Raw genomic sequence first — 22772 nt, 5'->3', positions numbered from 1 at the left:
TTAACTTCTTGTCAAAATGTTTTTTTTTTCAAATTATTTATTTGGCACTCCAACCTCCCAAAAAAAAATACTTGAAGAGGGACGTTGGAAAAAATTAATATCTAATATTCTTTAACAGACGTTCATTGAGGTTTCACTTAAGTTTATATTTATACATTTTGTATCTGTCTGTGACGCATTTTTTCTGTAGTTTAGAAAGCTTAAGAACTGTTGAAAAAACATTTGTTTCATTGTTAACAGGTGTGTAAACATTTAAAGTAAGTCCTTCTGTCCTTACAATATATATTTCAAAACAATATGTGATTTTATATCAAAGTATGTACTATCATAGTATGTACTACTATGGATGCCATTTAGGTATATGAGCAATTCTGATAATAAAACAAATACTACACTATTGTCATGGTACACTAATGACATTTCAATACAGAAATGAGAAATAAAAATCTTTACAAAGGACAAAACAAAGGTTATCTATATTTAAACTATTTAAAAATGGCTAGCTAACGAATAAATAATATAGGCATTCGACAGGCAATTTTTCATAAACACTGATTGCGTGTTTAATGAAAAAATTAAAAAAAATGGTAACAAGCCTCTTAACGGAAGCAAAAAATCATGTAAAATTGACCTATGTAAACAGTTATTTTATTAAAATTAATAGATTTTCTAAATAGCATAAAGTCTGTAGTGGTTCAAATATTTGTTTGCTATTATTGAGTGGCACGGGCTAAATGTGCCATTTATACGGCAGGTATTATTAATACATACAAAAATTTAGTGTTCTTTTTTTTTAATAAAAATAAAAACTCCACAGCATATAAAGAGATGCATTTGAAAGAATGCTGCATAAGTTTCTTAGGATTTGTCCAAGCTTAAAAAGATGAATTTACAGTGTAAATGATTATTTTTTTATAAAATAATACTTTAATTAACATACAAACTTGGAAATAATTTGTATTTCCTTAAATACTAACAATAAAAGAGGAATTTAAAATAGATTAAATAAATAAAATACTCTAAATAGAATCTCACTGTGTGTCAAGTGAATTTAGTGAGAATAGGAGCAGATCTACATGTCAAAGGGCAAAGAAGCTTAGTCATTTTTAGGGCCCCCATGGTTCGGAATTGAGCCTTACATTTCATGAAAAATGAGACTACCGATAAGTCCGCAGAGCGGGTTTAGATACTTGATGTTACATATACAAGCTTATTGAAATTTTCAATGTCTAAAAAAATATGTATGTAATGGGATAATTTGAAAATGTAGTATAGAACAATTATAATAACTAAATAATTTTTCAATGGTTTAGATATTTTAGCTTTTGGTGTGCCACGATATTCTAGGAAAGATTTTGGTGCGTCGTAGTTGGGAAAAGGTTGCCGAACACCGCATTGCTGTACCGCAAAGTGAGCTAGTAAAAAGGACTAAATTCTTCCTACAGCGTTTGGGCGGGAAGTGCTCGATGTATCGCGGGTAAACTGTCAGAAGTGGTGGACTAGCACTACAGAGCGGTCTGCATCTCGGCGATGAACTTCTCGAAGTCGTCCCGGAAGCGCAGGCTGTCCTGGCGCTGGCCGTCGAAGTGGTGCTGTGCCAGCGCCGGGGGCAGCTGCGCACGGAGCCCCGGCTGTGCGGACAGCAGACTGTACACTGCGGAGGAGACGGGCCTCGTAACCTCCTGCAGAGCCCCGCTCACGCTCAGCGTCAGGAGCCTGCAAGGGGGAGCACCGCATTATTATCACACCTTCTATTAATAAAATTGACCCATTTTTAATTTAACACATTGACTGCAATGTCAACTTCCAGAATTCCCATCAAAAAAGCAAATTTCATTTAATCATGTTATATTATTAAGAACTTTAATTATAGTACATAGTTATATTTTCTGTTTATTTATTAATAAATTTTCTTGAGTGAAAAATGTGGTTTTTTTGCATGCATTGCAATACTTTATGTTTATTGAAGTGCTTTTGCATATAAAATGTTCTTTGTTTCTCGGGTTGGTGTGTATTTCACCATTTTAACAGTAAAAAAATAGTAGAATCTCACTTCCTTTGTTTTAAATTCAATTTCGTTCTAAATGCAAATTTAAAAATATGTGTACAGGTTGATAAATGCACAAATAAATTATACCTACCCAGGTTAACCGGTATAGGTACCTACACATATTCAAATCTATCAAACAGGACACATTTTCATAATATTTGAATTTGGAACAAAAACCTGAGAAATAATTTTTTCCAGGTTTACCGTATGTTCCAAAAACAATAAAAAATTAAAATTATTTAGATTGTGTTTCCAAATGTCAAAATGGTGTAAGAAAACCGTCAAAATGGGAAAATAGTTTTAGCATATTTCTGATCCCGTTTTTGTTTTTGCTCCCATTTTTTTTACAGAAACCACCGAGAGCATGCACACAATAACTCTTGTAAGTTTCATTGCAATCAGTTTAATAGTATATACTCATGTTTAATGAGATAGCTAGTGTTTTGGCCTAGAATTTTTCACTCAAGAATTGCGTGAAATTAAAGTAACTTTAATCATAAATAGTAAAGCCTTAGTAGTAACATAATAAGCAATATTGCAACTGTAGCAACATTTAGAGATGTTAGATATTTTCAAAAAACTTAATAAAATAAATGTGCCACTAAGTATCTGCGAAAAACATTTAAAAAATTCCAAAAAATATGACTATTTCTTAAAATCTATTTTGACACATGTTTTGATGGATTCTGCAACATTTTCAAACACCGTATAAAATGGATAGATTTTACCACAAAGTGACTGCCAAATCAATTGATGGAATTTAAAAAATGTCAGAAACTGATTAAAAAGTTTCTAAGAATAAATGTCCCCCGTGGACGTGTGCGAATTGTGTACCTTCCGGTCAGTGTGTGCAGCGCGTGCATGAGGCGCGGCTCCTGCGCCTCGCTGGTCAGTGCCGCCATCTCCCCGAGCAGCTCGCACACGGGCCCCGCGCCAGCGCCGCTCTCCATTCCTTCCCCGATGGACGCCACCGCCGCGTTGAAGTACTCATCCTCCAAGGAACAGATCTGCACAAAGTACATCCGAACATCTGATCATTCTTATAAATATTCTACAAGGAAACTTCGCAGCAATCAAACAATATCCTCTCAACTCTACTCTGAAGGTTTCCGCCACATTTCCAGGTCTGGTATAGAAATTTTCCAGAATTTTTAACCGATGAAATTTTACAAATTTTCTCAGTTTCCATTCCAAAAAAACTTTTACTTTTATTTTTTTAGATCTTATTACGGTATTTAATCAATCGTGCAAAGAATTTCGCGGTCAATTATTTTTTTTTTGTGTTACTAATGTTTTCAAAGTCCCTCACTGTCAGCGGGGCATGTAAGTTAATATTAACAAGTGTGTAAAATTCACCACCATCTTCTCATACCCAGGGTGACAGCGGCAGGAAAGTTAGTAACTCTACTAGGGAACCCCAGCCCCATTAGGAAACCACCCGCATCGACAGGTCAACCTCCGGCACTCTATACCCACCCCCAAACCCAAAGTCTTAACACATTTCGGACAGGTGTTTTTACGCCTGCGAACCGCTGGCAATGGGATTTGATAATTATGCATGTAAAGTTAAGATCTTAACAAAGAGATTGGTACATAATGTTCTTGCAAAAACATTAAATACATAATTCCTTATTTTTTGGGCGGCGCAGAAGGTAAAAAATACCTTTCCCGTCCTTAAGCATCAATCTACCGAACGGGTAGCAATACCTTTCCCGTCCAAAGTGTGTTAAGGAGGAATACCAAACCACTTAAGCTACAAAAGCGACCCTACCGAGTATATCCTAAATTTTTAATATCCTATTTCTGAGATGTAATTTTTGCACAATCACAATAATTACCTTATTCGATATTGATAAATCAAAATCTTGCGGTCGTTGGTGTACTATCTTGATTAGATATATGTATGTGTAATATATGTAGGTAAGTGTTTACGCATTTTTATCGATTGTTGCGCAGTATGATCGATAATCCTGAAATTATCCGGAACATTGGTCTGTATGTTCCTGATAGTTACCTAAGACAGCGTCGGCATAGATTGTTGCACATTCCTATACACAGGACCAACCTGCCGATGGTTATGCCTGTAGGAAGAGCTAACGCTATGTTGAACAATATCACATTGGATATTAATCTGTTCCATGTGTCCGAAGGAGTTTTCCGAAGCGGGATTCTCCTACACCTTTAAGTCTTGTTGCTTACTTTTAATATATACGCCTTGAATATTGTTTGTTATGTATATATTAATTTTTTGTTGTTGAATAAAATTTAAATTGAAATTGTTGTGAGTAGTGTACTGACGGTTCGCGCGCCGAGGTCCTGCAGCAGGCGGTAGTACTGGTGCGCCAGCTGCGGGCGCGCCAGGTGCGGCGAGGGCGGCGCGAGACGAGCCAGCACGCAGCGCGCCGCCGCCTGCGCCGCCACGCGCCCCGCGCCCTCCGCGCCCGCCTCCTGCAGCCAGCCCGCGCCCACCACGCCGCTGCCCATCTCCATCACCAGGGACAGCTCCTGCAACAACACCGGGACCATTTCAAATCAAACAGATCCCCCCTTAACGGTTCTTTCGAGATATAGCGCAAACAGTTATGTGAGCTGCTATGGGTTCGTACCAGTTGCTGAAATAATTTGGGTTCGGAGAGGTGATTGTTAAAGTACGTATCTTTATACTTTCCTATTCTGAGATGGAATTTTTACAGTATAATTACTCGGTTTGGTATGCATGAAGCAAAAACTTTCGGCTGTTTATTGTACTTTTTCGTTTGTATTATTTTGTGTTCATTATTTTTATTCTTATATATGGCTAAGTATTGCACCACTTAGTCAAGCTGGAATAAAGATTTATTATTATTATTATTATTATTATATCTATAATGTATGCAGTAAGTGATACATAGTATTCAGGGACCAGTCCAGGGTAATATTAAATAAATATTAGAGTGTAAAAACACTAATATTTATTAACAACATTTTGAGTATGACCAAATACAGTGGAAACTCGGTATGCGTCCTTAATCCATTCCAGATCATGAGATTTATACCAAATAGGACGTATGCCAAACGTATATTCCCATAAGAAATAAAGGGAAAATGATTAATCTGTTCCCACGAAAAAAAATCATATTTTTAGGCGATTAAATAATGTCTCTGTTTTTCACAATCGTAGTAATCGTCATTTTCGGCATATGGTAAGCTGCAGCCATGTCCCGGATACGTATGCCACTTTCATACTTATCAACAATCTCTTTTTTCACCTCTATGATGATCCTAACCATTTTCCACGTTGCTTGGCTCCTATTATTAATTTTCTTAGAACTCATGGTTAAAGAACTTAATAAAAATTTAAGGGAAAATTTAACTTTCATCTCACCAATAGATGTCTCTGGTGAAATTCTTGTGATTCAAGCACTATGTTTCGAAATTGAATCATTTATATAAAATTTCCACGAATTTTTGTGGTGTGATTGTCTCGTAAATACCCAGACTTTCATATCCTTCTTCATCTATGTTAAGATGTCAAAAAATAATATGACTAATTTTTATTTTCACTCCTCCCTGGGAATCGAATCCGGGACGTCCAGCACAGTAGCTAAACACGCAAACCATTACACCGCGGAGGCGGCCAAGAGGGGACATGGAGAAGGTGAATGTTACACGTGTGTAAAATGATCACTTAAACCAGCCTGTGACGGTCGTAAGCCCTGTAAATGCCCAGAATTTTATATTCTTCTCCACCTATGTTGAAATATCAAAAAATAATAAGAATCTTAATTATGTCTGATTTCAAACAAAAATTATCCAATTATTTTATTTTTATTTTTTTTGACATCTCATCAAAGATGAAGAAGAATATGGAAGTCTGGGCATTAACGGGGCTCACATACTGATATAAGAGTTTCTGCTCAATAAAAAGCTTCTTTTCATCTCACCAATAGATGTGTCTAGTGAAGTTCTACAGTATCTACTCAATGAATTAGGGCCACGCAGAATTTCGCGCAATTTCTCAATTCAAACAGGAATAACTCAGAGAAAACCTTGAATAAAACAACATTGAATTTTATTTACACATGAACACTTTATTACGCTTAAATTATGCATATATTTTCATATAAATATAGTTAGTATTTAGTATTTCCACCTTTGGCAGAAATAACTGCCTCAATTCTTTTTGGCATACTTAAAATGCACTGTTTTATCATGTTTTTTATTTCTTCGTCTTCTGACCAAATTTTTTTAATATTTTTTTTTTGACAGTCTACTGTCGGATTTGGAAATGAGTATACCTTATTTTTTAACATGCTCCATACGTTTTCTATAGGATTAAGGTCCGGAGAATTTCCAGGCCAGGGGAGCAAAGGCAGATTTTTGTTAGACAAAAATTTTATTATTGATTTAGCCCGGTGGCAAGGTGCCCCATCCTGCATGAAGGTGTATGGACCTTCTGTTGGGTCGAGTGTATGGTAGAAGGGCAATAAAATTCGTTCGAGGACCTGCTTATAGGAATTTTGGTTCATTATTCCTTCCACGAAAAACAACGGCCCAGGTAAATTGTTAATAATACATGACCATATCATTGTTGCAGGGGGGTGTTTGATAACTTTTACCACACAGGCCTCATCGTAACGTTCCATTGGTGTTCTCCTGACGAATCGACGGCTCTCTGTCACGGCTTCTAACCGGTACTCATCACTAAAGATGACCTGAAAAATAATGAAAATTTAAGTTTAATTCAAATATATAAGTTTATTTACTAAAATGATATGTTGAAAATTCAATTTAAATAAATACCTTTTTCCAATCATCTACCGAGTTATTTCGATGTAGCCTGGCCCATTTTAATCGATCCGCTTTCATTCGTGGTGTCAATTTTGGTACTTTTACAGGGCGCCTGCATTTCAGATTTACTTCGTAAAGACGTCGCCTCAGTGTTGATACCGATATATTTATACCCTCTTCTTCCAATTTTATTTTTAATGTTTTTGCTGATGCACTACGGTTTTCTAAGGCACTTTGAACGATTTTTCGATCAGTCCTCGGTGTTGTTTTTCTAATCCTACGACAGTTCTTTCGCCGATTGCTGGTGGCGGGTGACTGATTTTTTATTGATTTTGAAATTTAGTCCACTGTTTGACGAGAAACGTTTTCTTTTTTTGAAATTTCTCTAATAGATAGTATTCTTAATTTCAGTAGCACTATAACACTAGACTTTTTTTCCTCGGAAATATCTTTACTTTTTCCCATTTTGTCCTTTTCAAAAAAAACACTTGTGTTTACAAAAAAAAATTATACTTTATGAACTAAAATTAAAAATTAAGTTTTTTTCACAAGACACGATAACTATATAACTTCTCTGAACAAAACAACAACCAGAACTCAAGAAACTTCACTAATAAATAAGATAGGACTATTTTTTGAACTTTCAACTATCTGTCTACCTGTGCTAATTAGGGACCTTTCTCAGAAAAAGGGTTTGAAATTTTATAAAGGCTTAAATAATCCAGGTATATTTTACATATTATTGAAGGTAATATACATGATATTAGATGTCAATAGAAAACTTAAAGTATTTATGTAAAATAAATATAATAATCCAAAAGATTTCAGAGTATTCAAAAAAATAATGGGTGGCCCTAATTCATTGAGTAGATACTGTAGTGATTCAATAACAATGTTTCTGAATTGGATCATACATATATGTAGAACTTCCAAGAATTTAAGTAGTGTGGTTGTCAATAATGGGGAGAATTGGTGAATGTTACACGTGTGTAAACCCGTAAATGCCCAGACTTCCATATTCTTCTTCATCTTTGATGAGATGTCAAAAAATAATATGAAAATAACTCCTGTAATTGGAGATAATCCAGATATTGTGAACAAGTATTTGGACACACTCAAAATGTTGTAAAAAAGATTATCCTACTTAGTCATGCAATACAATGAAAAAAAAACAATTATTATTTTAAAAACAAATAATAATAAAAAAAACATACGATGTCAAAATATAATATTAAAGTTACACAAGCTAGTGGGAACACGGGTGTGCAACTAGCCGTTGTCCCTACTCTCCTTCTCTTGCCAGTTTCCCTGATTTACCTCGCAGAACTCGTCCTCGGCGCTGGTGTCGCCGGTGCGCGCCGGGGGCGGCGCGGGCGTGGCGGCGTGCGCGAGCAGCGGCGCGGTGAGCGCCTCCAGCAGCGCGGGCAGCGAGGGCGAGCCGGCCAGCAGCGCGGGCAGGCGCGCGGCCGCCGCGGCGCACACGCGCAGCGCCGCGCCCGCCGCGCCGCCGCCGCGCGCCAGCCGGCCGCACGTCGCCAGGCACGGCCGCAGGCACTCCCACACGTACTCGGCCGTGCTCGACTGGATCAAAACAAATTAACATTCAATAAGAACCATCATCATTCAACTATGGACATTTCTTTTTATTTACAGATTAAATATTACTCCTATTTTTTATCTGGTGTTAAGGCAATTGTGACGGTGATTAGCAAAGTTATCAATCAGCCAAGGAGCCAAATATGCGCTTTACAATTTAAAAAAAAATTGACAGTTTAAATCTGTTTGCCATTCCAGTACACCTTAACCCGTCTGGGCGGTCCGCTGTCCAATTACGCAACTTGTAACGGGCGCAAACTCTTTCACTAGGATGTGTCAGTACTGTTCAGCCAGAACACGTCTACCACTCTCAATAACGAAATGATACTGATTCACTCCGTGTCTTAAATTCATGTGGAGACATGTATGGATGACTAATACCTTTGTTGTTCGAAAAATATTCGTCCCGCCTGTTCCAGGGCGCAACATATATTTTAAGGACGTATTCATATGTCCTACCCATACCCGATATTGTTTACGTTTGACGTATTAATGTGTCCTGCCCGATTAACAGATTAATTAAATTACGGGTACACTCGACAAAATCTTTTGAAAGTAAGGTATCCGTAAGAACACTACTTATTGAGAATAATGCGCTCCCATCTCCTTCGAAAGTTTGATCAAGTCAGTTTTGTTCCCAGTTGTCAATCCATTTCTTTAGCGATCTGCCCGGGAGTTGGTGCAATGCAATGTGGGGGAGTCTAGATGGCATACCATTGTCTTCCCCACCTAACAAAGTATTGGATCTCACATATTTCTCTTATCCTGGTTTAATTAATTTAGATGGACATCGTTAGGTCAAGTCATTAAAATCCCACCAGAGCATTAACCCCCCGTGTCTCTTCTTCCAACCCCTTAGGATTCTGGCACCCCAAAAGACCGCTATACTCAGCTATATATTCACCGGCTATATTTTGTGGCCCGACTATACTCAGTTTTGTCCGCCTCCGTAGTGTAATGGTCAGCACGCTCGGCTACCGTTCTGGAGATCCCGGGTTCGATTCCCAGGGGGGGTCAAATGAATATAAGTGATTATTTCACTCTAATATTTATTCAATATTACCCTGGACTGGTACCTGAAATAGAGGGTTGATCACCTTTCCTTCATGTGTTAACGATCCACATAACACTGTGTTTATATAATACAGTGCCCTTTGCACCATTGGAGTGCGGATAAGGGTTTGAACTGAATACTCAGTGGAATATTCACCGACTATACTCAGCGGAACTTCAGGATGCCAGACTGACCTGGTAGGAAGCCGAGGAGATGGTGCGCGACAGAGAGCAACATAGTAAAGGAAGGGAATAACTAGTACCAGTACTCCGTCGGCGACGCCAGCGTAGACGTCGAGCGCCCGGTGCAGGGCGGGGTCGTCAGGCGCGCAGGCGAGCGCGGCAGCGGCGGGGCGCAGCAGGTCCTGCAGGCGCTGCAGGCGCCCGGCGCCGGGTGGCAGCTGCGCCAGCGCCAGCGCGCCCGCCCGCGCCAGCCCGCGCCGCGCCGCCGCGCCCAGCCCGCTCCCGGCGGGCCCCACGCCCCACGAAATCGCTTCCCACAGCAGCGGGCAGTTGGCCACGTCCGTTAGCCTGGTACATACATATGTACAATTTGATTTTTATGTGTTTTTAATTATAAAAAAGAGAATAGCAGCGGATAGCTGCATAAGAGGTAGCAGATTCCCAGGAAGACCACCTAAATGATGGAGAGATAGCTCGGCTGTCCAAACTCAAAACACAGTAAGGAACATTTTTTTGTAGTAGGTTTTTTTGCATTTTTGGACTAAGTAGATTCTACTAAGTCCAAAAATGCAAAAAAAAACGTACTACGAAAAAATGTCCCTTACTGTGTTTGAAGTTTTGACAGCCGAACTGGTCTTCCATCTCCCAGGAACAGACCGGAGAATTACATAGTCCTAAATAAAGAGGAAAAAGAAGAAGAAGAATACGGTATTTGAAAATTATACGGAATGCATTGAAACACGTGTCACAATAGATTTTAAGGAATAGTGGTATTTATTAAGTAAAACTTAAATTAAAAACATAGATTTTACAACAAAGTGACTGCCGAATCAATTAATGAAATCAAATTTAATACTTGAGTGATACATATATTTCTTTTTTATCTAAATTTATTAAGGAATTATTACAGCTAATACATCAAAAAATTATAAAAATAGTAAGATTTAACAACAACAAAAGCCAATTGAATAATTCCTCAAATATGAATACTATATTGCATAGTTAGAGAGAGATTGTTTGGAAGACTTTTCCCTTGAGCTTGGCTGGCATTTTCGGGTCGTAAAGGACTCCACGGATCGGAATTTCATTTGGCCCAAACTGTTATCGAAGATTATAAAATTAGAATAATAACATTTTTAAAGGAAGGAATAATCAAGGAATAGAAATTGTAATGTGAGGAATATCGTTATATTGGAATAGAAATGTAGGTAGGAAAAAGAGAATGACAGTAAATGCTAGGGCACTCGAGGTTGCAAAGCGCCCCCCCGGAATAAGCATCCACTCACTGCTGGCGGTTGGTGGCCACGGTGAGCAGCAGCTGCACGGCCCGGCGCGCCACGTGCGGCTCGGCGTGCAGCGCGCGCAGCAGCGCCCCGGCGCCCGCGGCCGCGGCGGCGCCCGCCCCGCGCGGCAGCCACGCGGCGCCCGGGCAGGAGAAGGCGCGCAGCAGGCGCCGGCCCAGCCACAGGCAGTCGGCCGCCAGCGCCGGGCTGCCCAGCCAGCGCCCCGCGCCCCACCCGCACCACCAGCACACGCGCAGCATGCCGCTCGTCAACCTGAACATCAAATCAAATCAAATCAATTTATTCAATAATTAATAATGAACTGAGAAAATTATGTAAATAAAACCGGTAGTCACGAATAAGTGTTTATAAAAGTGTGTATTACACAAAGTAAACAATGGATGATAAGAAGAGTGTTTTATTTTCCTTCAAACCCTTAACCGCACCTCAATGGTGCATAGGGCACTGCATCATATAAATATATTTTATTATCATACCACAAAGTTATCAATGCATTTAATATACAAAATATAAATAAAATAGATAAATTTAAGACGTTTTAATCTATATATTTCAAAAGGTGTAGGGCAGTGATTCTCAAACTTATTTCGTCTATAGCCCACTATGAAAATCAATTATTTTTCAGCGCCCCCCAATTTTTTTCTACTTTACCACATCTTAAAACCACAATGACTTTTTTTTTTTTTTTCACAACCACAATTTTAAACGACTATTTTTTACCGGTGGGAGAAATTAAAACGCAACTTTATAATATCAAGAGTATCTTTTATTCAAATTAAAACAAGCGTAATCAATTTTAGTTTTAAAACTAACCTAATGTGAAGGATGAAACTGATAATTTTTCAGTTTGTTGATATCAGGTTAGAATTTACTCAAAAACAGCCTCTTACCTCCCCCTCTAGGCCACCAGCGCCTATAAGGGGGCGTTATCACCCACTTTGAGAAAGACTGTTGTAAAGTTTCTTCTTTTCCTCAATACAGCAGGTTGGTCTGCAGCAACAAATGACACTTCCTCTCCGGCTCCTCATATGTCGAACAGCCCATGTCTTCGTATAAGTCCTCTGGCGTTTGTTTCTTCTATTATCAGGTGCAGGAAACCCTCCTATCCCAACACGTGACCGATCTCTTTGTGACCGATTTGGCGCGTCTCTTTAATTTTTTTTTTTAAACCCTTATCCGCACCCGATGGACACTGGATCATATAAACGCAGTGTTATCTTGATCATTAACATATGAAGGAAAGGTGATTAGCCCTTCGCTTCAGGTACATGTCCAGGGTAATATTAAATAAATATTACAGTGAAAAAAACAACTTTAATTTGTAATCAAACCTCTTGGAGATAGTAGCAATTATATAAATAAATAAATAGGTCTGGCCCTACCTGACCACCTGGTGCGCGGCCTGCAGGTCCGCGGGGTCGGGGGCGGAGTCGGTGGCCTCCAGCAGGCGCATGGAGGCGTCGGGGTCCCCCGCGGCCCCCGCCGTGTAGCGCAGCAGCTCCCCCGGGATGGCGGGCGTCTCCCCCTCCCCGTCGCCGTCCCCCTCCATTGTCAGCACGTGACCTGCAGTTACGGGGGTGAATAAGGTACCTACACTCGCACGCAAAAACAACTAGCAACAATACTTTTTTTTAAGGAATAACCCGGAAAGCCTTTATTTTAGAGGCTTGTGCTTGTCTGCAGGTAAGATAGTTGGGAAAGGAAAGGTATATCGCTCAAAAATCGACAATTTTCAGTTGTGCATGTTTTCAGAATGCCCAGAAAATGTACTATATCCCAACAAAGGCGGCATATTCTTAACTTAATATTTACCCGCTACGGGGAAAAAGTGTCGTTTTTGCATTTTGAAGAAAAGGTATTGTTTAATTATTTTTTAAATATACTAAATATTTTTCAAATGGAGATAAAACATTCAGGTTTTACCTAAAAAGATCTGTTGCACAGTAAAAAGTTCAATAAGAGGCTTGATATTTATTTTTAATACATTTTATTATATTTTTCCACTTTAAAAATGATCTCCTGAAAAATCAAGTTTTTTGATATATGACGTTGTTGAAAGGAGTGAGCGATATGTAATTTTTTTTTAACCCTTATCCACACCCAATGGTGCATAGAGAACTGCATCGTATTGGTATAGTGTTATCTTATCGTATGTTATTTACATCAGTGCTCCACAACTGGTGTGTTGCGGTCAAATTCATTATACATATTTGACATTTTACATGTTTTTACTATGTATTTTATTCTTAATATGTATTGTTATTATTATTTTATTTTTCTTAATATGTATTGTCTATTTTTCAAAATGTAGCGTAGAATAATTATTATAACTAAATAATATTTGGTCTATGTATTTTACATATTTATTTTAGTTTTTGGTGGGCCACCAAATTCTAGGAAGAATTTTGGTATGTCATATATGAGAAAAGCCGCTTGCGGAGCGCTGATTTACATAAAGCCAAGGTGATCAAAAATCATTTTCAAATGCAAAATATCCATATTTAGGTTAGTTATCTCTAGTCGCATCAACCTCTGTAGTGCAATGGCCAGCATGCTCGGCTACCATACTGGAGGTCCCGGGTTTGATTCCCAAGGGGGGATCAAATAAATATAAGTATATTGGATGCGGATAAGGGTTTTAAAAAAAAGTTGTATCAACATGTGCACCTTACTAAGCAAGTAGGTATAAATTTCTATTTGTTTTTATTTTTTCATGTTTTCGGATTAACGGGGAAATCGATTATACGGGATTTGTTTTTCACCATCCATCCCGGAAAATCGGTAGTGTACTGTACTTATTTTAACCCTAGTGTTACAGATTAGCATTTTGTTTTAGTTATTCCTTAGTATATTCGGTACAATACATTAGCGATAAAGTATTTAAGGAGTTAGTTAGCTTCACTAACCGGCAAACATGAGTGTCCAATGAAGATCTTCATACACATTACACAGGATTGGTCCTTCTTCCCCGGATTGGAGGAGTTCTTGCATTCTGTAATAAAAACACAGATATTATTCATTGATTCGGCATTAACTTTGTGGAATGTGTTGATTAATTTTTAAAAAATTTAACACTTTAAACACTAAAATTAAAATTCTAATAAAACACGCCTTATGCAATCAGGTTTGTTGTTGTTTTTTCAACAATCGAAAAACGAATGTTTGGATAAGGGAAAGGACCAACGTAAAAGATGTAGCCCAAAGAATCGCAGAACTAAAGTGGAACTGGGCAGGTAATGTGGCACGTATGTCTGAGGATAGATGGATGAAAAAGGTGCTTGACTGGAGGCCTAGAACAAGACGCAGAAGCGTAGGTAGGCCTCAGACAAGATGGTCCGATGACACTAAAAAGGTGGGGGGACTGCACTGGAGGAGAGTCGCATCCAACATAGAACTGTGGAAGTCCAAGAGGGAGGCCTTTGTTCAAAACTGGACACAAGAAGGCTGAAGTAAGTAAGTAGTATTTATTTTTCTAAACAACTTAGTATTATTATTAGTAATAATCTTATGTTGGAGACTGACCGGAGCATTTCGTCGTAACATAACGTCGTAACATCGCTCGCGGCGAGCATCAGCAAGCATCCGAAACTATAGATGGAGCGCTCAGTTCGCTGTACTGACTGCCTGAATGCTCGCATCGTAACATGTTACATTACGACGAAATGCTCCGGCCAGTCTTTACCCTTAAGCACTGTCGTGTTTAGTACGAACTAGAATATATACGGCCTACGATGTACCATATATAAATATGTTTGATACAAATATTTATAGTAAGTTTTACCTAATTTTCAGTAATATCTGTTATTAGCTAAATATGTATACTGCACACACCCACTCAATATGTACGAGTATTATCATTATTGCATACATAGTAGATAGTAGATCAAGATTTGTGAATCAAACCGACCTAGCACTTCTGTTCTCTAGTATCCCGCAGAGTAGCGGCAGAGTGTGGTCGGGGCAGGCGCGGCCAAGAGCGCCGGCCAGCTGCAGCATCGAGTCGTACTTTTCCAGATCCGACCCCTCTTCTTCCACCTCAGCTTCGTCCTCGGCTCCGCTCAACCTACGCAAAGGGAACTTGATTATCTTAAATAAAATGTCAAATCTAACAATACTTAACACATTTTTTACAACATTTGGAGTGTGTTCAAATACTTCACAAATCTGGATTGTCTCCAATAAGATAATATTTTTTTACATTTTCTTTTGACATCTCAACATAGATGAAGAAGAATATGGAAGTCTGGGCATTTACAGGGCTTACGACCATCATGGGCTGATTTATGTGATCACTTTAAATACACCAATTCTACCCATGATTGACTACCACACTACTCTTCGCACCATATAAAAATAAAAAAAACATTTTAAAAAAATATTTAAAAAAAAGCATATGTAAAAGAACTCCACTAATAAGACACATATGGTGGCTTGATGGATATCTGCAATAACAAAAAAAATATTTTTGTATTTAAGAATGTAAATGTGTGTTTTTTTTAGAATTTTCTTTATTTTTGACAAATAAATGAAATTCTAAAAAAAAGAGAAAAAAAAACTTTTGAGAAAGTGACTCAACACCCAGTTTTAATGACTCATATAATATAATTTTACAAGTGCAAAAAAAAACATAAAGGATGGCCTGTGTGTGGATATACATTTTATTTTAAGTTATAATAAAGGGAAAGAATAGAATAGATATATATAATACATCAAAAATAAAAATATATTAAAAGTGCTGATATAAATTACAAATATTTTATTTTTAACAGAGCACAAAAAGCAAAAAAATTAATATTAAAAAATACAATATGAGGTATAAATTAAAAGAAGAAACTACTTAATTTCAGCAAAATCTTGACCGAAGAACCGAAATAAATTGAAATAATTAGTGTCTACATATCATATAGTCTTTATGAAAGCATCTGTACCTTCCAAACTAGTCGTTAAAAATAAATATAATACATGCTCAAGTGGTAAAAAACAAGTGTTTTTATTTACAATTTGGTCTTTATGGATATAAAACAGTTTTGGAGCTATGCATAATAAGTGTCTTTGCAAGAATTGTAATTGTAAAAATTGTCTTTTGCCTGGATTTGCAAAAAGGGATTTCTTTCGGGTAGATCTATTGATATTTTTAGGAAATATATGTTGGCGCATGAAAACATATTCCAATTCTCTGTTCCCATTCACACATTATGATATATAATATATTTCTCACAATATCCGGGTACTCCGGGTAGTGAGAAATATGGTAGTTTTAGTGTCAGCATTCGCGGGTAGTGTCCCTCCTGGGGACAAACTCTAGGGGACGCCCACGCCGAGAGTACCTGGAGGACCTGTTGGTGGACGTGCGCTGCTCACCATATGCACATTTCAAAAGAGCCGCACAAGACAGGGAAGAATGGAAGAGAAGAACGGAGGAAATTGCTGCAAACCAATCCCAGGATTGAAACCAGAGCGAGAGAGAGAGTGTCAGCATTCGCGGGTAGTGTCCCACCTGGTGCCGTCGGGGGGCGCCAGGCGCACGCGCAGCATGGCTTGGAAGAGGTGCGTGGAGCCGTGCAGCAGCAGGGGAGGCGCGGGGCTGGGCGGGGGCTCGGCGGTGGGGGGCGCGGCGCAGTGCAGCAGCCCCACCCACCCCTCCAGGGCCGCCTCCAGGCCGTCCTTGCACGCCCAGCTGTTGTCCTCGCTTACCTCGCCCTGCAACATGAACACCATTATTCATCCACACTCGTAATGGTTGAGTGGGAAATGCACTGCCTGACCATTTTCTGTAATTCACTCACTCCTTTCAAGAGCGTCATAAATCAAAAAACTTGATTTTTCAGGAGAACGTTTTAAAGTTTAAAAATATAATACAATGTATTAAAAATAAATAAAGAGCCATTTGTTGAATTTTTTCCAGACTGTAGACAGTCATCAACAGACCTAAGGTTCTACAAGAAGAAGATTCAGCATTTTGTGACCTTGGTTAATAGTACCAATGTCCTTTACTATTTTTATCATGTACCTCTCATGACAGTTCCTTATGAACTATCACGGATCCGATGTCGGATAGGTCCTCACCCAGGCTCCTGCAATGCACCTCCAGCTGTTGTCTTTGAAAGCTGAAAAGGGGGCAAAGCATCAACAGGCGAGGGACATCTTGAGGTGTCTCATCATCACACGTACAACTGTTGATCTCGGAGAGCTTGAAACACAACAGCAACAGCAAAACAACACTGTAGATATGATGCAGTGCCCTATGCACCATTGGGTTCTGACAAGGGTTAAAAACAATATTTCGAATAATACAAATTAGGTTTGTATCAGCTTCTCACCACTTCTTCGTAGACACTTATGTCAACAAGTCGAACTGTGTAGTCTACGATGGCGCGCAGCAAGTGGTCCAGGTCGTGTGGAGGAAGCGCTAGCAGCTCTTTGGTGTTGTGTAGGGTGAGCAGGCGCAGGGCTGGTGCAGCCGACGCCACCTGTTATACCAAGTAAATGTAAAGACGGAGTCATTTCCTAAATACCTTGTGTTTGGGTCAGAACATGAACTCTTTGGGGTGAGGTAAAGAAGAAACACATAAAACGTAAAGAGTTTTGTGTTTATTCCTATTTGAATTATAATAATCTAGAATCCTATATGAATTATATTTATCTAGAATCCTGTATGAATTATATTAATCTAGAATCCTATATATACATAATAATCTAGAATCCTATATGAATTATATTAATCTATAATTTTATATGAATTACATTAATCTAGAATCCTATAGGAAATATATTATTTTTAATTTAAGTTTTACTTAAATTAAAAATAATATAATTCATTCGTAAATATGTACCACTTTTTCTTAAAATCTACTGTGACACGTGTTTCGATGTATTCCGCATCATTTCCAACACCGCTCAAACAAATTAAGTATAACTTAAATTAAAAATGGATAGATTTTGCCACAAAGTGACTGCTGAATCAATTAATGAAATTAAATTAATTATATTAATCTAGAATCCCATATGAATTATATTCATAGCTCGTCGTATATCATATATATCGTAATGCACCTGAGCGGCTCCGTCGGAGAGGAGGGGTAGCAGGCAGCGCGCCACGCGCAGAGCGTGCTCGGCTCGTGCCCCCTCGGGCAGCGCAGCCCCACTCAGGCTGGCCAACTGTCCGAGGCACGCCAGCGCGGGACGCCGCGCACCGCCACCCCGCGCCGCCAGCGCCGCCAGCACCTGTTACGGCAAATACAATGTATAGATCAAATAAATTAATAATAAAAAGTAAAGTAGAACAAAATATTTTATTGACCTATTCGTCAGAATGAATATCGTCATCTCATTTAGTGAGTTTATTATTTTTAATTAATTATTCGCTATTTCTTAAAATTTACTGTGACATGTGTTTCGATGCATTCTGCATCATTTCTAAACACCGTATTTATTATTACCCATTTAGTTCATTTTAAATACCAAGAGCATTTTGAGTCAAGCCAGTGGGTGTCCTTTTACTTTTACACCCTTGTTTTTTGCAGAAACACGGTATGTTGTCTTTCGCCATTGTGTAGATTTATTTTTTCCAATGCAAAATTATTGCATTGATTCTTCTCCTTCAGATTGGTTTTCTTGTATTCGGTAGCACTATCTTCTTCAACTTGTCGCTAAATTTCTTCTTCCATTAACTCGCGGTCACTCGAGGGAAAGTAAGTTTCATGATCTCCGTAACTAAACACCATTACGTTGTTTTTTGCCACGTAAAAGACGCTTTTAAGCCTTTCCCGCAAAGTGTGTTATGTGTAAAACACATCCCGGAGTGTCTAACCTGCGGTAGGCGTGCGTCGGTGAGCACAGGGCGCCAGGCGGCGGCGCGACGCAGCATGGGCGGGGCGTCGCTCTCGTACATGGCCTCGAACACGCCCACCAGGCGGCGGTGCAGCAGCGGGGACACGTGGCCCCAGCACAGCGCCGCCTCGGCCACCAGCAGCAGGCGCTCCGCCAGCGCCTGCCCGCCTGGCGCCCCCGCCGCGCCACTCGACTCCAGCTCTTCCAGGACCTGCATCAGACATAATCTTACTGTCAATGAGCCTATTTTCATATTATTCTTTGACATCTCATCAAATATGAATAAGAATATGGTAGTCTGGGCATTTGTGGGGCTGACAACCGTCATAGGCTGGTTTAAGTGATCACTTTGCACACGTGTAACATCCACCAATTCTACCCATTATTGACTTCTTGGAAGTTCTTTATATATGAACCAATTTAAAAACCTTGTTCTTGAATCACTAGAACTTCACTAGAGACATGTATTGGTGAAATGAAAATAAGCTTTTATTAAGCAGAAACTCTTATATTGGAGCCTATTTTCAGCTAACAGTTTTTTTTAAAGGAATAACCCGCAAACTCTCTATTAAGGTGGGGACTGACAAGTCAATTGGTTGTAACATAACACACTACGATGCGAGCATTTCTATAGTCAGTACAGCGTTCCGAGTGATCCATTCGAAGTCGGATGCTCGCCGCAAACGACGTTCCCACACATTGAACCCTATCAGAATAGTTCAGAGAACAATCATTTAAGTCATTTTAAAAAGAAGAAAAAATACCCTATAATACCCACGCCTTTAACCCTATCAAAACATATACGGTTGAACTCAATTATGAGGATGAAGGGACCGACTAAATTTCCTCGTTATAACCATTCCTCGTTATGCCGAGAATAGGGATTTAAAAAAAAAAAAACATACCTATCACATGAAGTATGTTATCTGGAATGGTCACATAACACAATATGTCGCAATTGAAACAAAATTCACATAATTCATGCATCACACACATGTAATATTTTTCTGTCAATCTAGTTTTCCTTTAAAAATTGGAAAATCCTGTGCTGTTTGTGTACAAAACAATTGTTACAGTTTCATCAAAATTTGTATGATCACAGTTTCTATTTTTTTTGCGTCCGTAATGGTATTTTTGAATGCAGATAAAAATACAATATTGACACTGAGAAAGATGAAAACTTTTAATACACTTTCCATTTTTATTCACTTAACATTTTTCGCGCCATGTTCTATTTCACAAATAATTTCCGCCTTTTCACAAATTGAGAGACAGTTTTATTATTAGTAGATATGTTGATAATTCGAGAGTTAGTTTTTACTGACCTGCTCTAGAATTGATCTGACATTCCCCACCTCGTAATGTTTATTATACAATGTCCATAGTAAGCATAGAACATATAAAATATGGAAACTATCATAAAAATCCCCAAAACAAGCATGAAATTAAAAAACTATAAAATAAGTTATTTATTGTAATAAAGTAGATCCTTACAGACATGGCAAAGCTTGCAATTTGCAACATGCAATTTAAACCCATATGCATGAACACTTTTTTTATTGTCGGTGACAACACCAAGTACTTAGAGTCATAAACGTAATCCGATCCTGGTGGCAACTGTCTAATTGCCCGGTTGGATTTTATTGCTTAAGGTCAAAAATGTTTTAAAACATTCAAATATTTATTATTATAGGGTACTTCACCTTGATGACAAATGTAAAGATGGTCTTGAGATCGGCGGCCTCGAACTGCTTCTTGATCTTGAAGTGCTGCGGCCAGGGCAGGCCCGGGTCGGCGGAGCGCACCGTCACGGCGTGCTCCAGCAGCAGCGCCTGCAGCAGCGCCACCCCCAGCAGGGCCGAAGGGGAGCCTGGGCCCGCGCCCACCAGCGCGCGCGCCTGCTCCAGGTAGCGCCGCCGCTCGCTGCCGCTGTCCTGCAGGCTGAGCCGCTTCACCATGATGGCCATGAGCTGCGGACGAGAGACTCTTACACACTGCGGGGGGCCGACAATGAGAAGCTAGCAGTGTGATTGTTGGCATCGCTAGCTAGCACACTCAGATTACTAGCGCGGTCGGGTCAGCATCGCTAGCTAGCACATTCAGATTACTAGCGCGGTCGGGTCAGCATCGCTAGCTAGCACACTCAGATTACCAGCACGGTCGGATCAGCATCGCTAGCTAGCACACTCAGATTACTAGCGCGGTAGGATTATCATCGCTAGCTAGCACACTCTGATTACCAGCGCGGTCGGATCAGCATCGCTACCTAGCACACTCAGATTACTAGCGCGGTACGATTATCATCGCTAGCTAGCTCACTCATATTACTAGCGCGGTAGGATTATCATCGCTAGCTAGCACACTCTGATTACCAGCGCGGTCGGATCAGCATCGCTACCTAGCACACTCAGATTACTAGCGCGGTACGATTATCATCGCTAGCTAGCTCACTCATATTACTAGCGCGGAAGGATTATCATCGCTAGCTAGCACACTCAGATTACTAGCATGGTTCGATTATTGGCATCACTGACACCGTCATATTGAAAATTGAAATTGAATATTGCGAGCAAATCAATTTTAATTGAAAGGCATCCTTTCATTATTCATCATTTCAATTTCATTGGCATCATTTTCATCATTAAAAATCGACTATTTATTTGTCATTCTCCCAACATATGAGATTACAAATACAATGCTTCAAATAATGTTTAAAACGACTCACAGCAACATTAAACTAGTACCTGAAGCGGAGGGCTGTTCACCTTTCCTTCACGTGTAAATGATCAAGATAACACTGCGTTTATACAATACAGTTTCCTATGCACCATTGGGGTGCGGATAAAGGTTTGAAGGAGATATACTAAACACTACCAAAAACCGAGCTAGCAGCAGGTTTGGTTGTTAGTGTCAAAAAATAATATTAATTAATTTTCATTACCTCAGAATAAGAGAACCAAAATAAAATTTGTGTCAAAACAAAAATATTGGACTGTAATTATTTTTAATGCAGAATAAATCATTCAAAATACATGGATAATCTAACAGTCTAAATAAGTTACCATTTTAACTACAAACTTATTTACTTGAAAATTGAGTCACTTGAGTATTGAACAGTACAAGACAATTAACCAATTCGCAGGATTTAGAAAGATACACATACACGTACATTAAAATTGGTATATTGAATCACGTTTTATAGAGAAATAAATAAATTAGTAAACCTGGAGAATTTTCTCTCGTACAAAAGCAGGTATTTGCCTATGAAGAACATATTCCATCAAATAATTTCTCAAGGACAGGATATCCGTATCACTAAGGTCCGACCATTCTTTTATTAAAGCATTTTTCAGAAGTCCGACAGCTTCGAATATTACGTATTCTGACGACGAAGTTTCCAATATTTCTTTGCATAGCTGATACGGAGATTTGATTTTCCGAAAGTCTAATATGATAGCCTCGGCTTCGCGGCGCTGGTCGGGAGACACTAGATTTGGAGGAGCCTGAAAAAATACAAAACAATAAAATCACGGATCCGGCATTATTCTAATTTATAATTTTAACTACAAAAATATTTTTGTCAGGGAGCTGTCATTTTTTTAAGGGTTATTTATTTACTTATTTACTGCGGGAAAATGTGTTCTTACCAAAAATATTTGTGAAGCGGTTTCTAACGTTTGTATCGCCGGGTTCGTCATTGGTTATGTTGTGTACAATTTTAATTTATTTTATTAAAATACGAAATCATAACAATGAACCAACCAAAACGAATTCCACGGATTATTCCTGAACTGATTTACACGCAAAAGTTGCCCGTGATTAAAATGTTTATTTAGTTACTATTTCTCATTTTTCGAGGTTCGTTCAACTATGTTACTACAAAAAAACATGAAATTCCCTTGAAAACATAAATATCAAATACTGTACATAATTTTTTTGTGTGAATTTAGGGCCTCGTTGACATCGTTGATTAAATAAATGAATAA

At 38.8% G+C, this 22772-nt stretch overlaps 1 protein-coding gene across 1 annotated transcript; it reads right to left on the bottom strand.

Moving 5' to 3' along the window:
• Nucleotides 1-1323: 1323 nt before the first annotated feature.
• Nucleotides 1324-22573, bottom strand: ebo (exportin ellipsoid body open). The gene is made up of 16 exons (XM_088268157.1): nt 22434-22573; nt 22011-22289; nt 20490-20756; nt 18767-18997; nt 18010-18180; nt 17277-17426; nt 16454-16656; nt 14864-15019; nt 13863-13948; nt 12339-12519; nt 10939-11208; nt 9733-10000; nt 8138-8401; nt 4349-4555; nt 2885-3057; nt 1324-1716 (listed from the first exon to the last, which is right to left on the bottom strand). The coding sequence occupies exons 1-16, from the start codon at nt 22482-22484 to the stop codon at nt 1506-1508; spliced, it is 3168 nt and encodes a 1055-aa protein (XP_088124283.1). The 5' UTR covers nt 22485-22573; the 3' UTR covers nt 1324-1505.
• Nucleotides 22574-22772: the final 199 nt, after the last annotated feature.

Source organism: Brachycentrus maculatus, unplaced genomic scaffold (assembly GCF_059751285.1).
Source record: "Brachycentrus maculatus isolate JH-2025_06_01 unplaced genomic scaffold, ASM5975128v1 h1tg000315l, whole genome shotgun sequence".
Classification (NCBI taxonomy): Eukaryota; Metazoa; Arthropoda; class Insecta; order Trichoptera; family Brachycentridae; genus Brachycentrus; species Brachycentrus maculatus.
Note: the sequence above shows the minus strand (reverse complement) of the source record. Positions and strands in the feature narration are given on the sequence as shown.

Bases quoted from the DNA above. Each gene is read 5' to 3' on its own strand.
- ebo (XM_088268157.1), bottom strand. From the start codon at position 22,484: ATGACGAACCCGGCGATACAAACGTTAGAAACCGCTTCACAAATATTT. The intron at 18,998-20,489 runs GTGAAGTACCCT...TGTCTGATGCAG, and splicing joins TCTTTACATTTGTCATCAAG to GTCCTGGAAGAGCTGGAGTC. The intron at 1,717-2,884 runs GTACACAATTCG...TCCCCCTTGCAG, and splicing joins CTGCACACACTGACCGGAAG to GCTCCTGACGCTGAGCGTGA.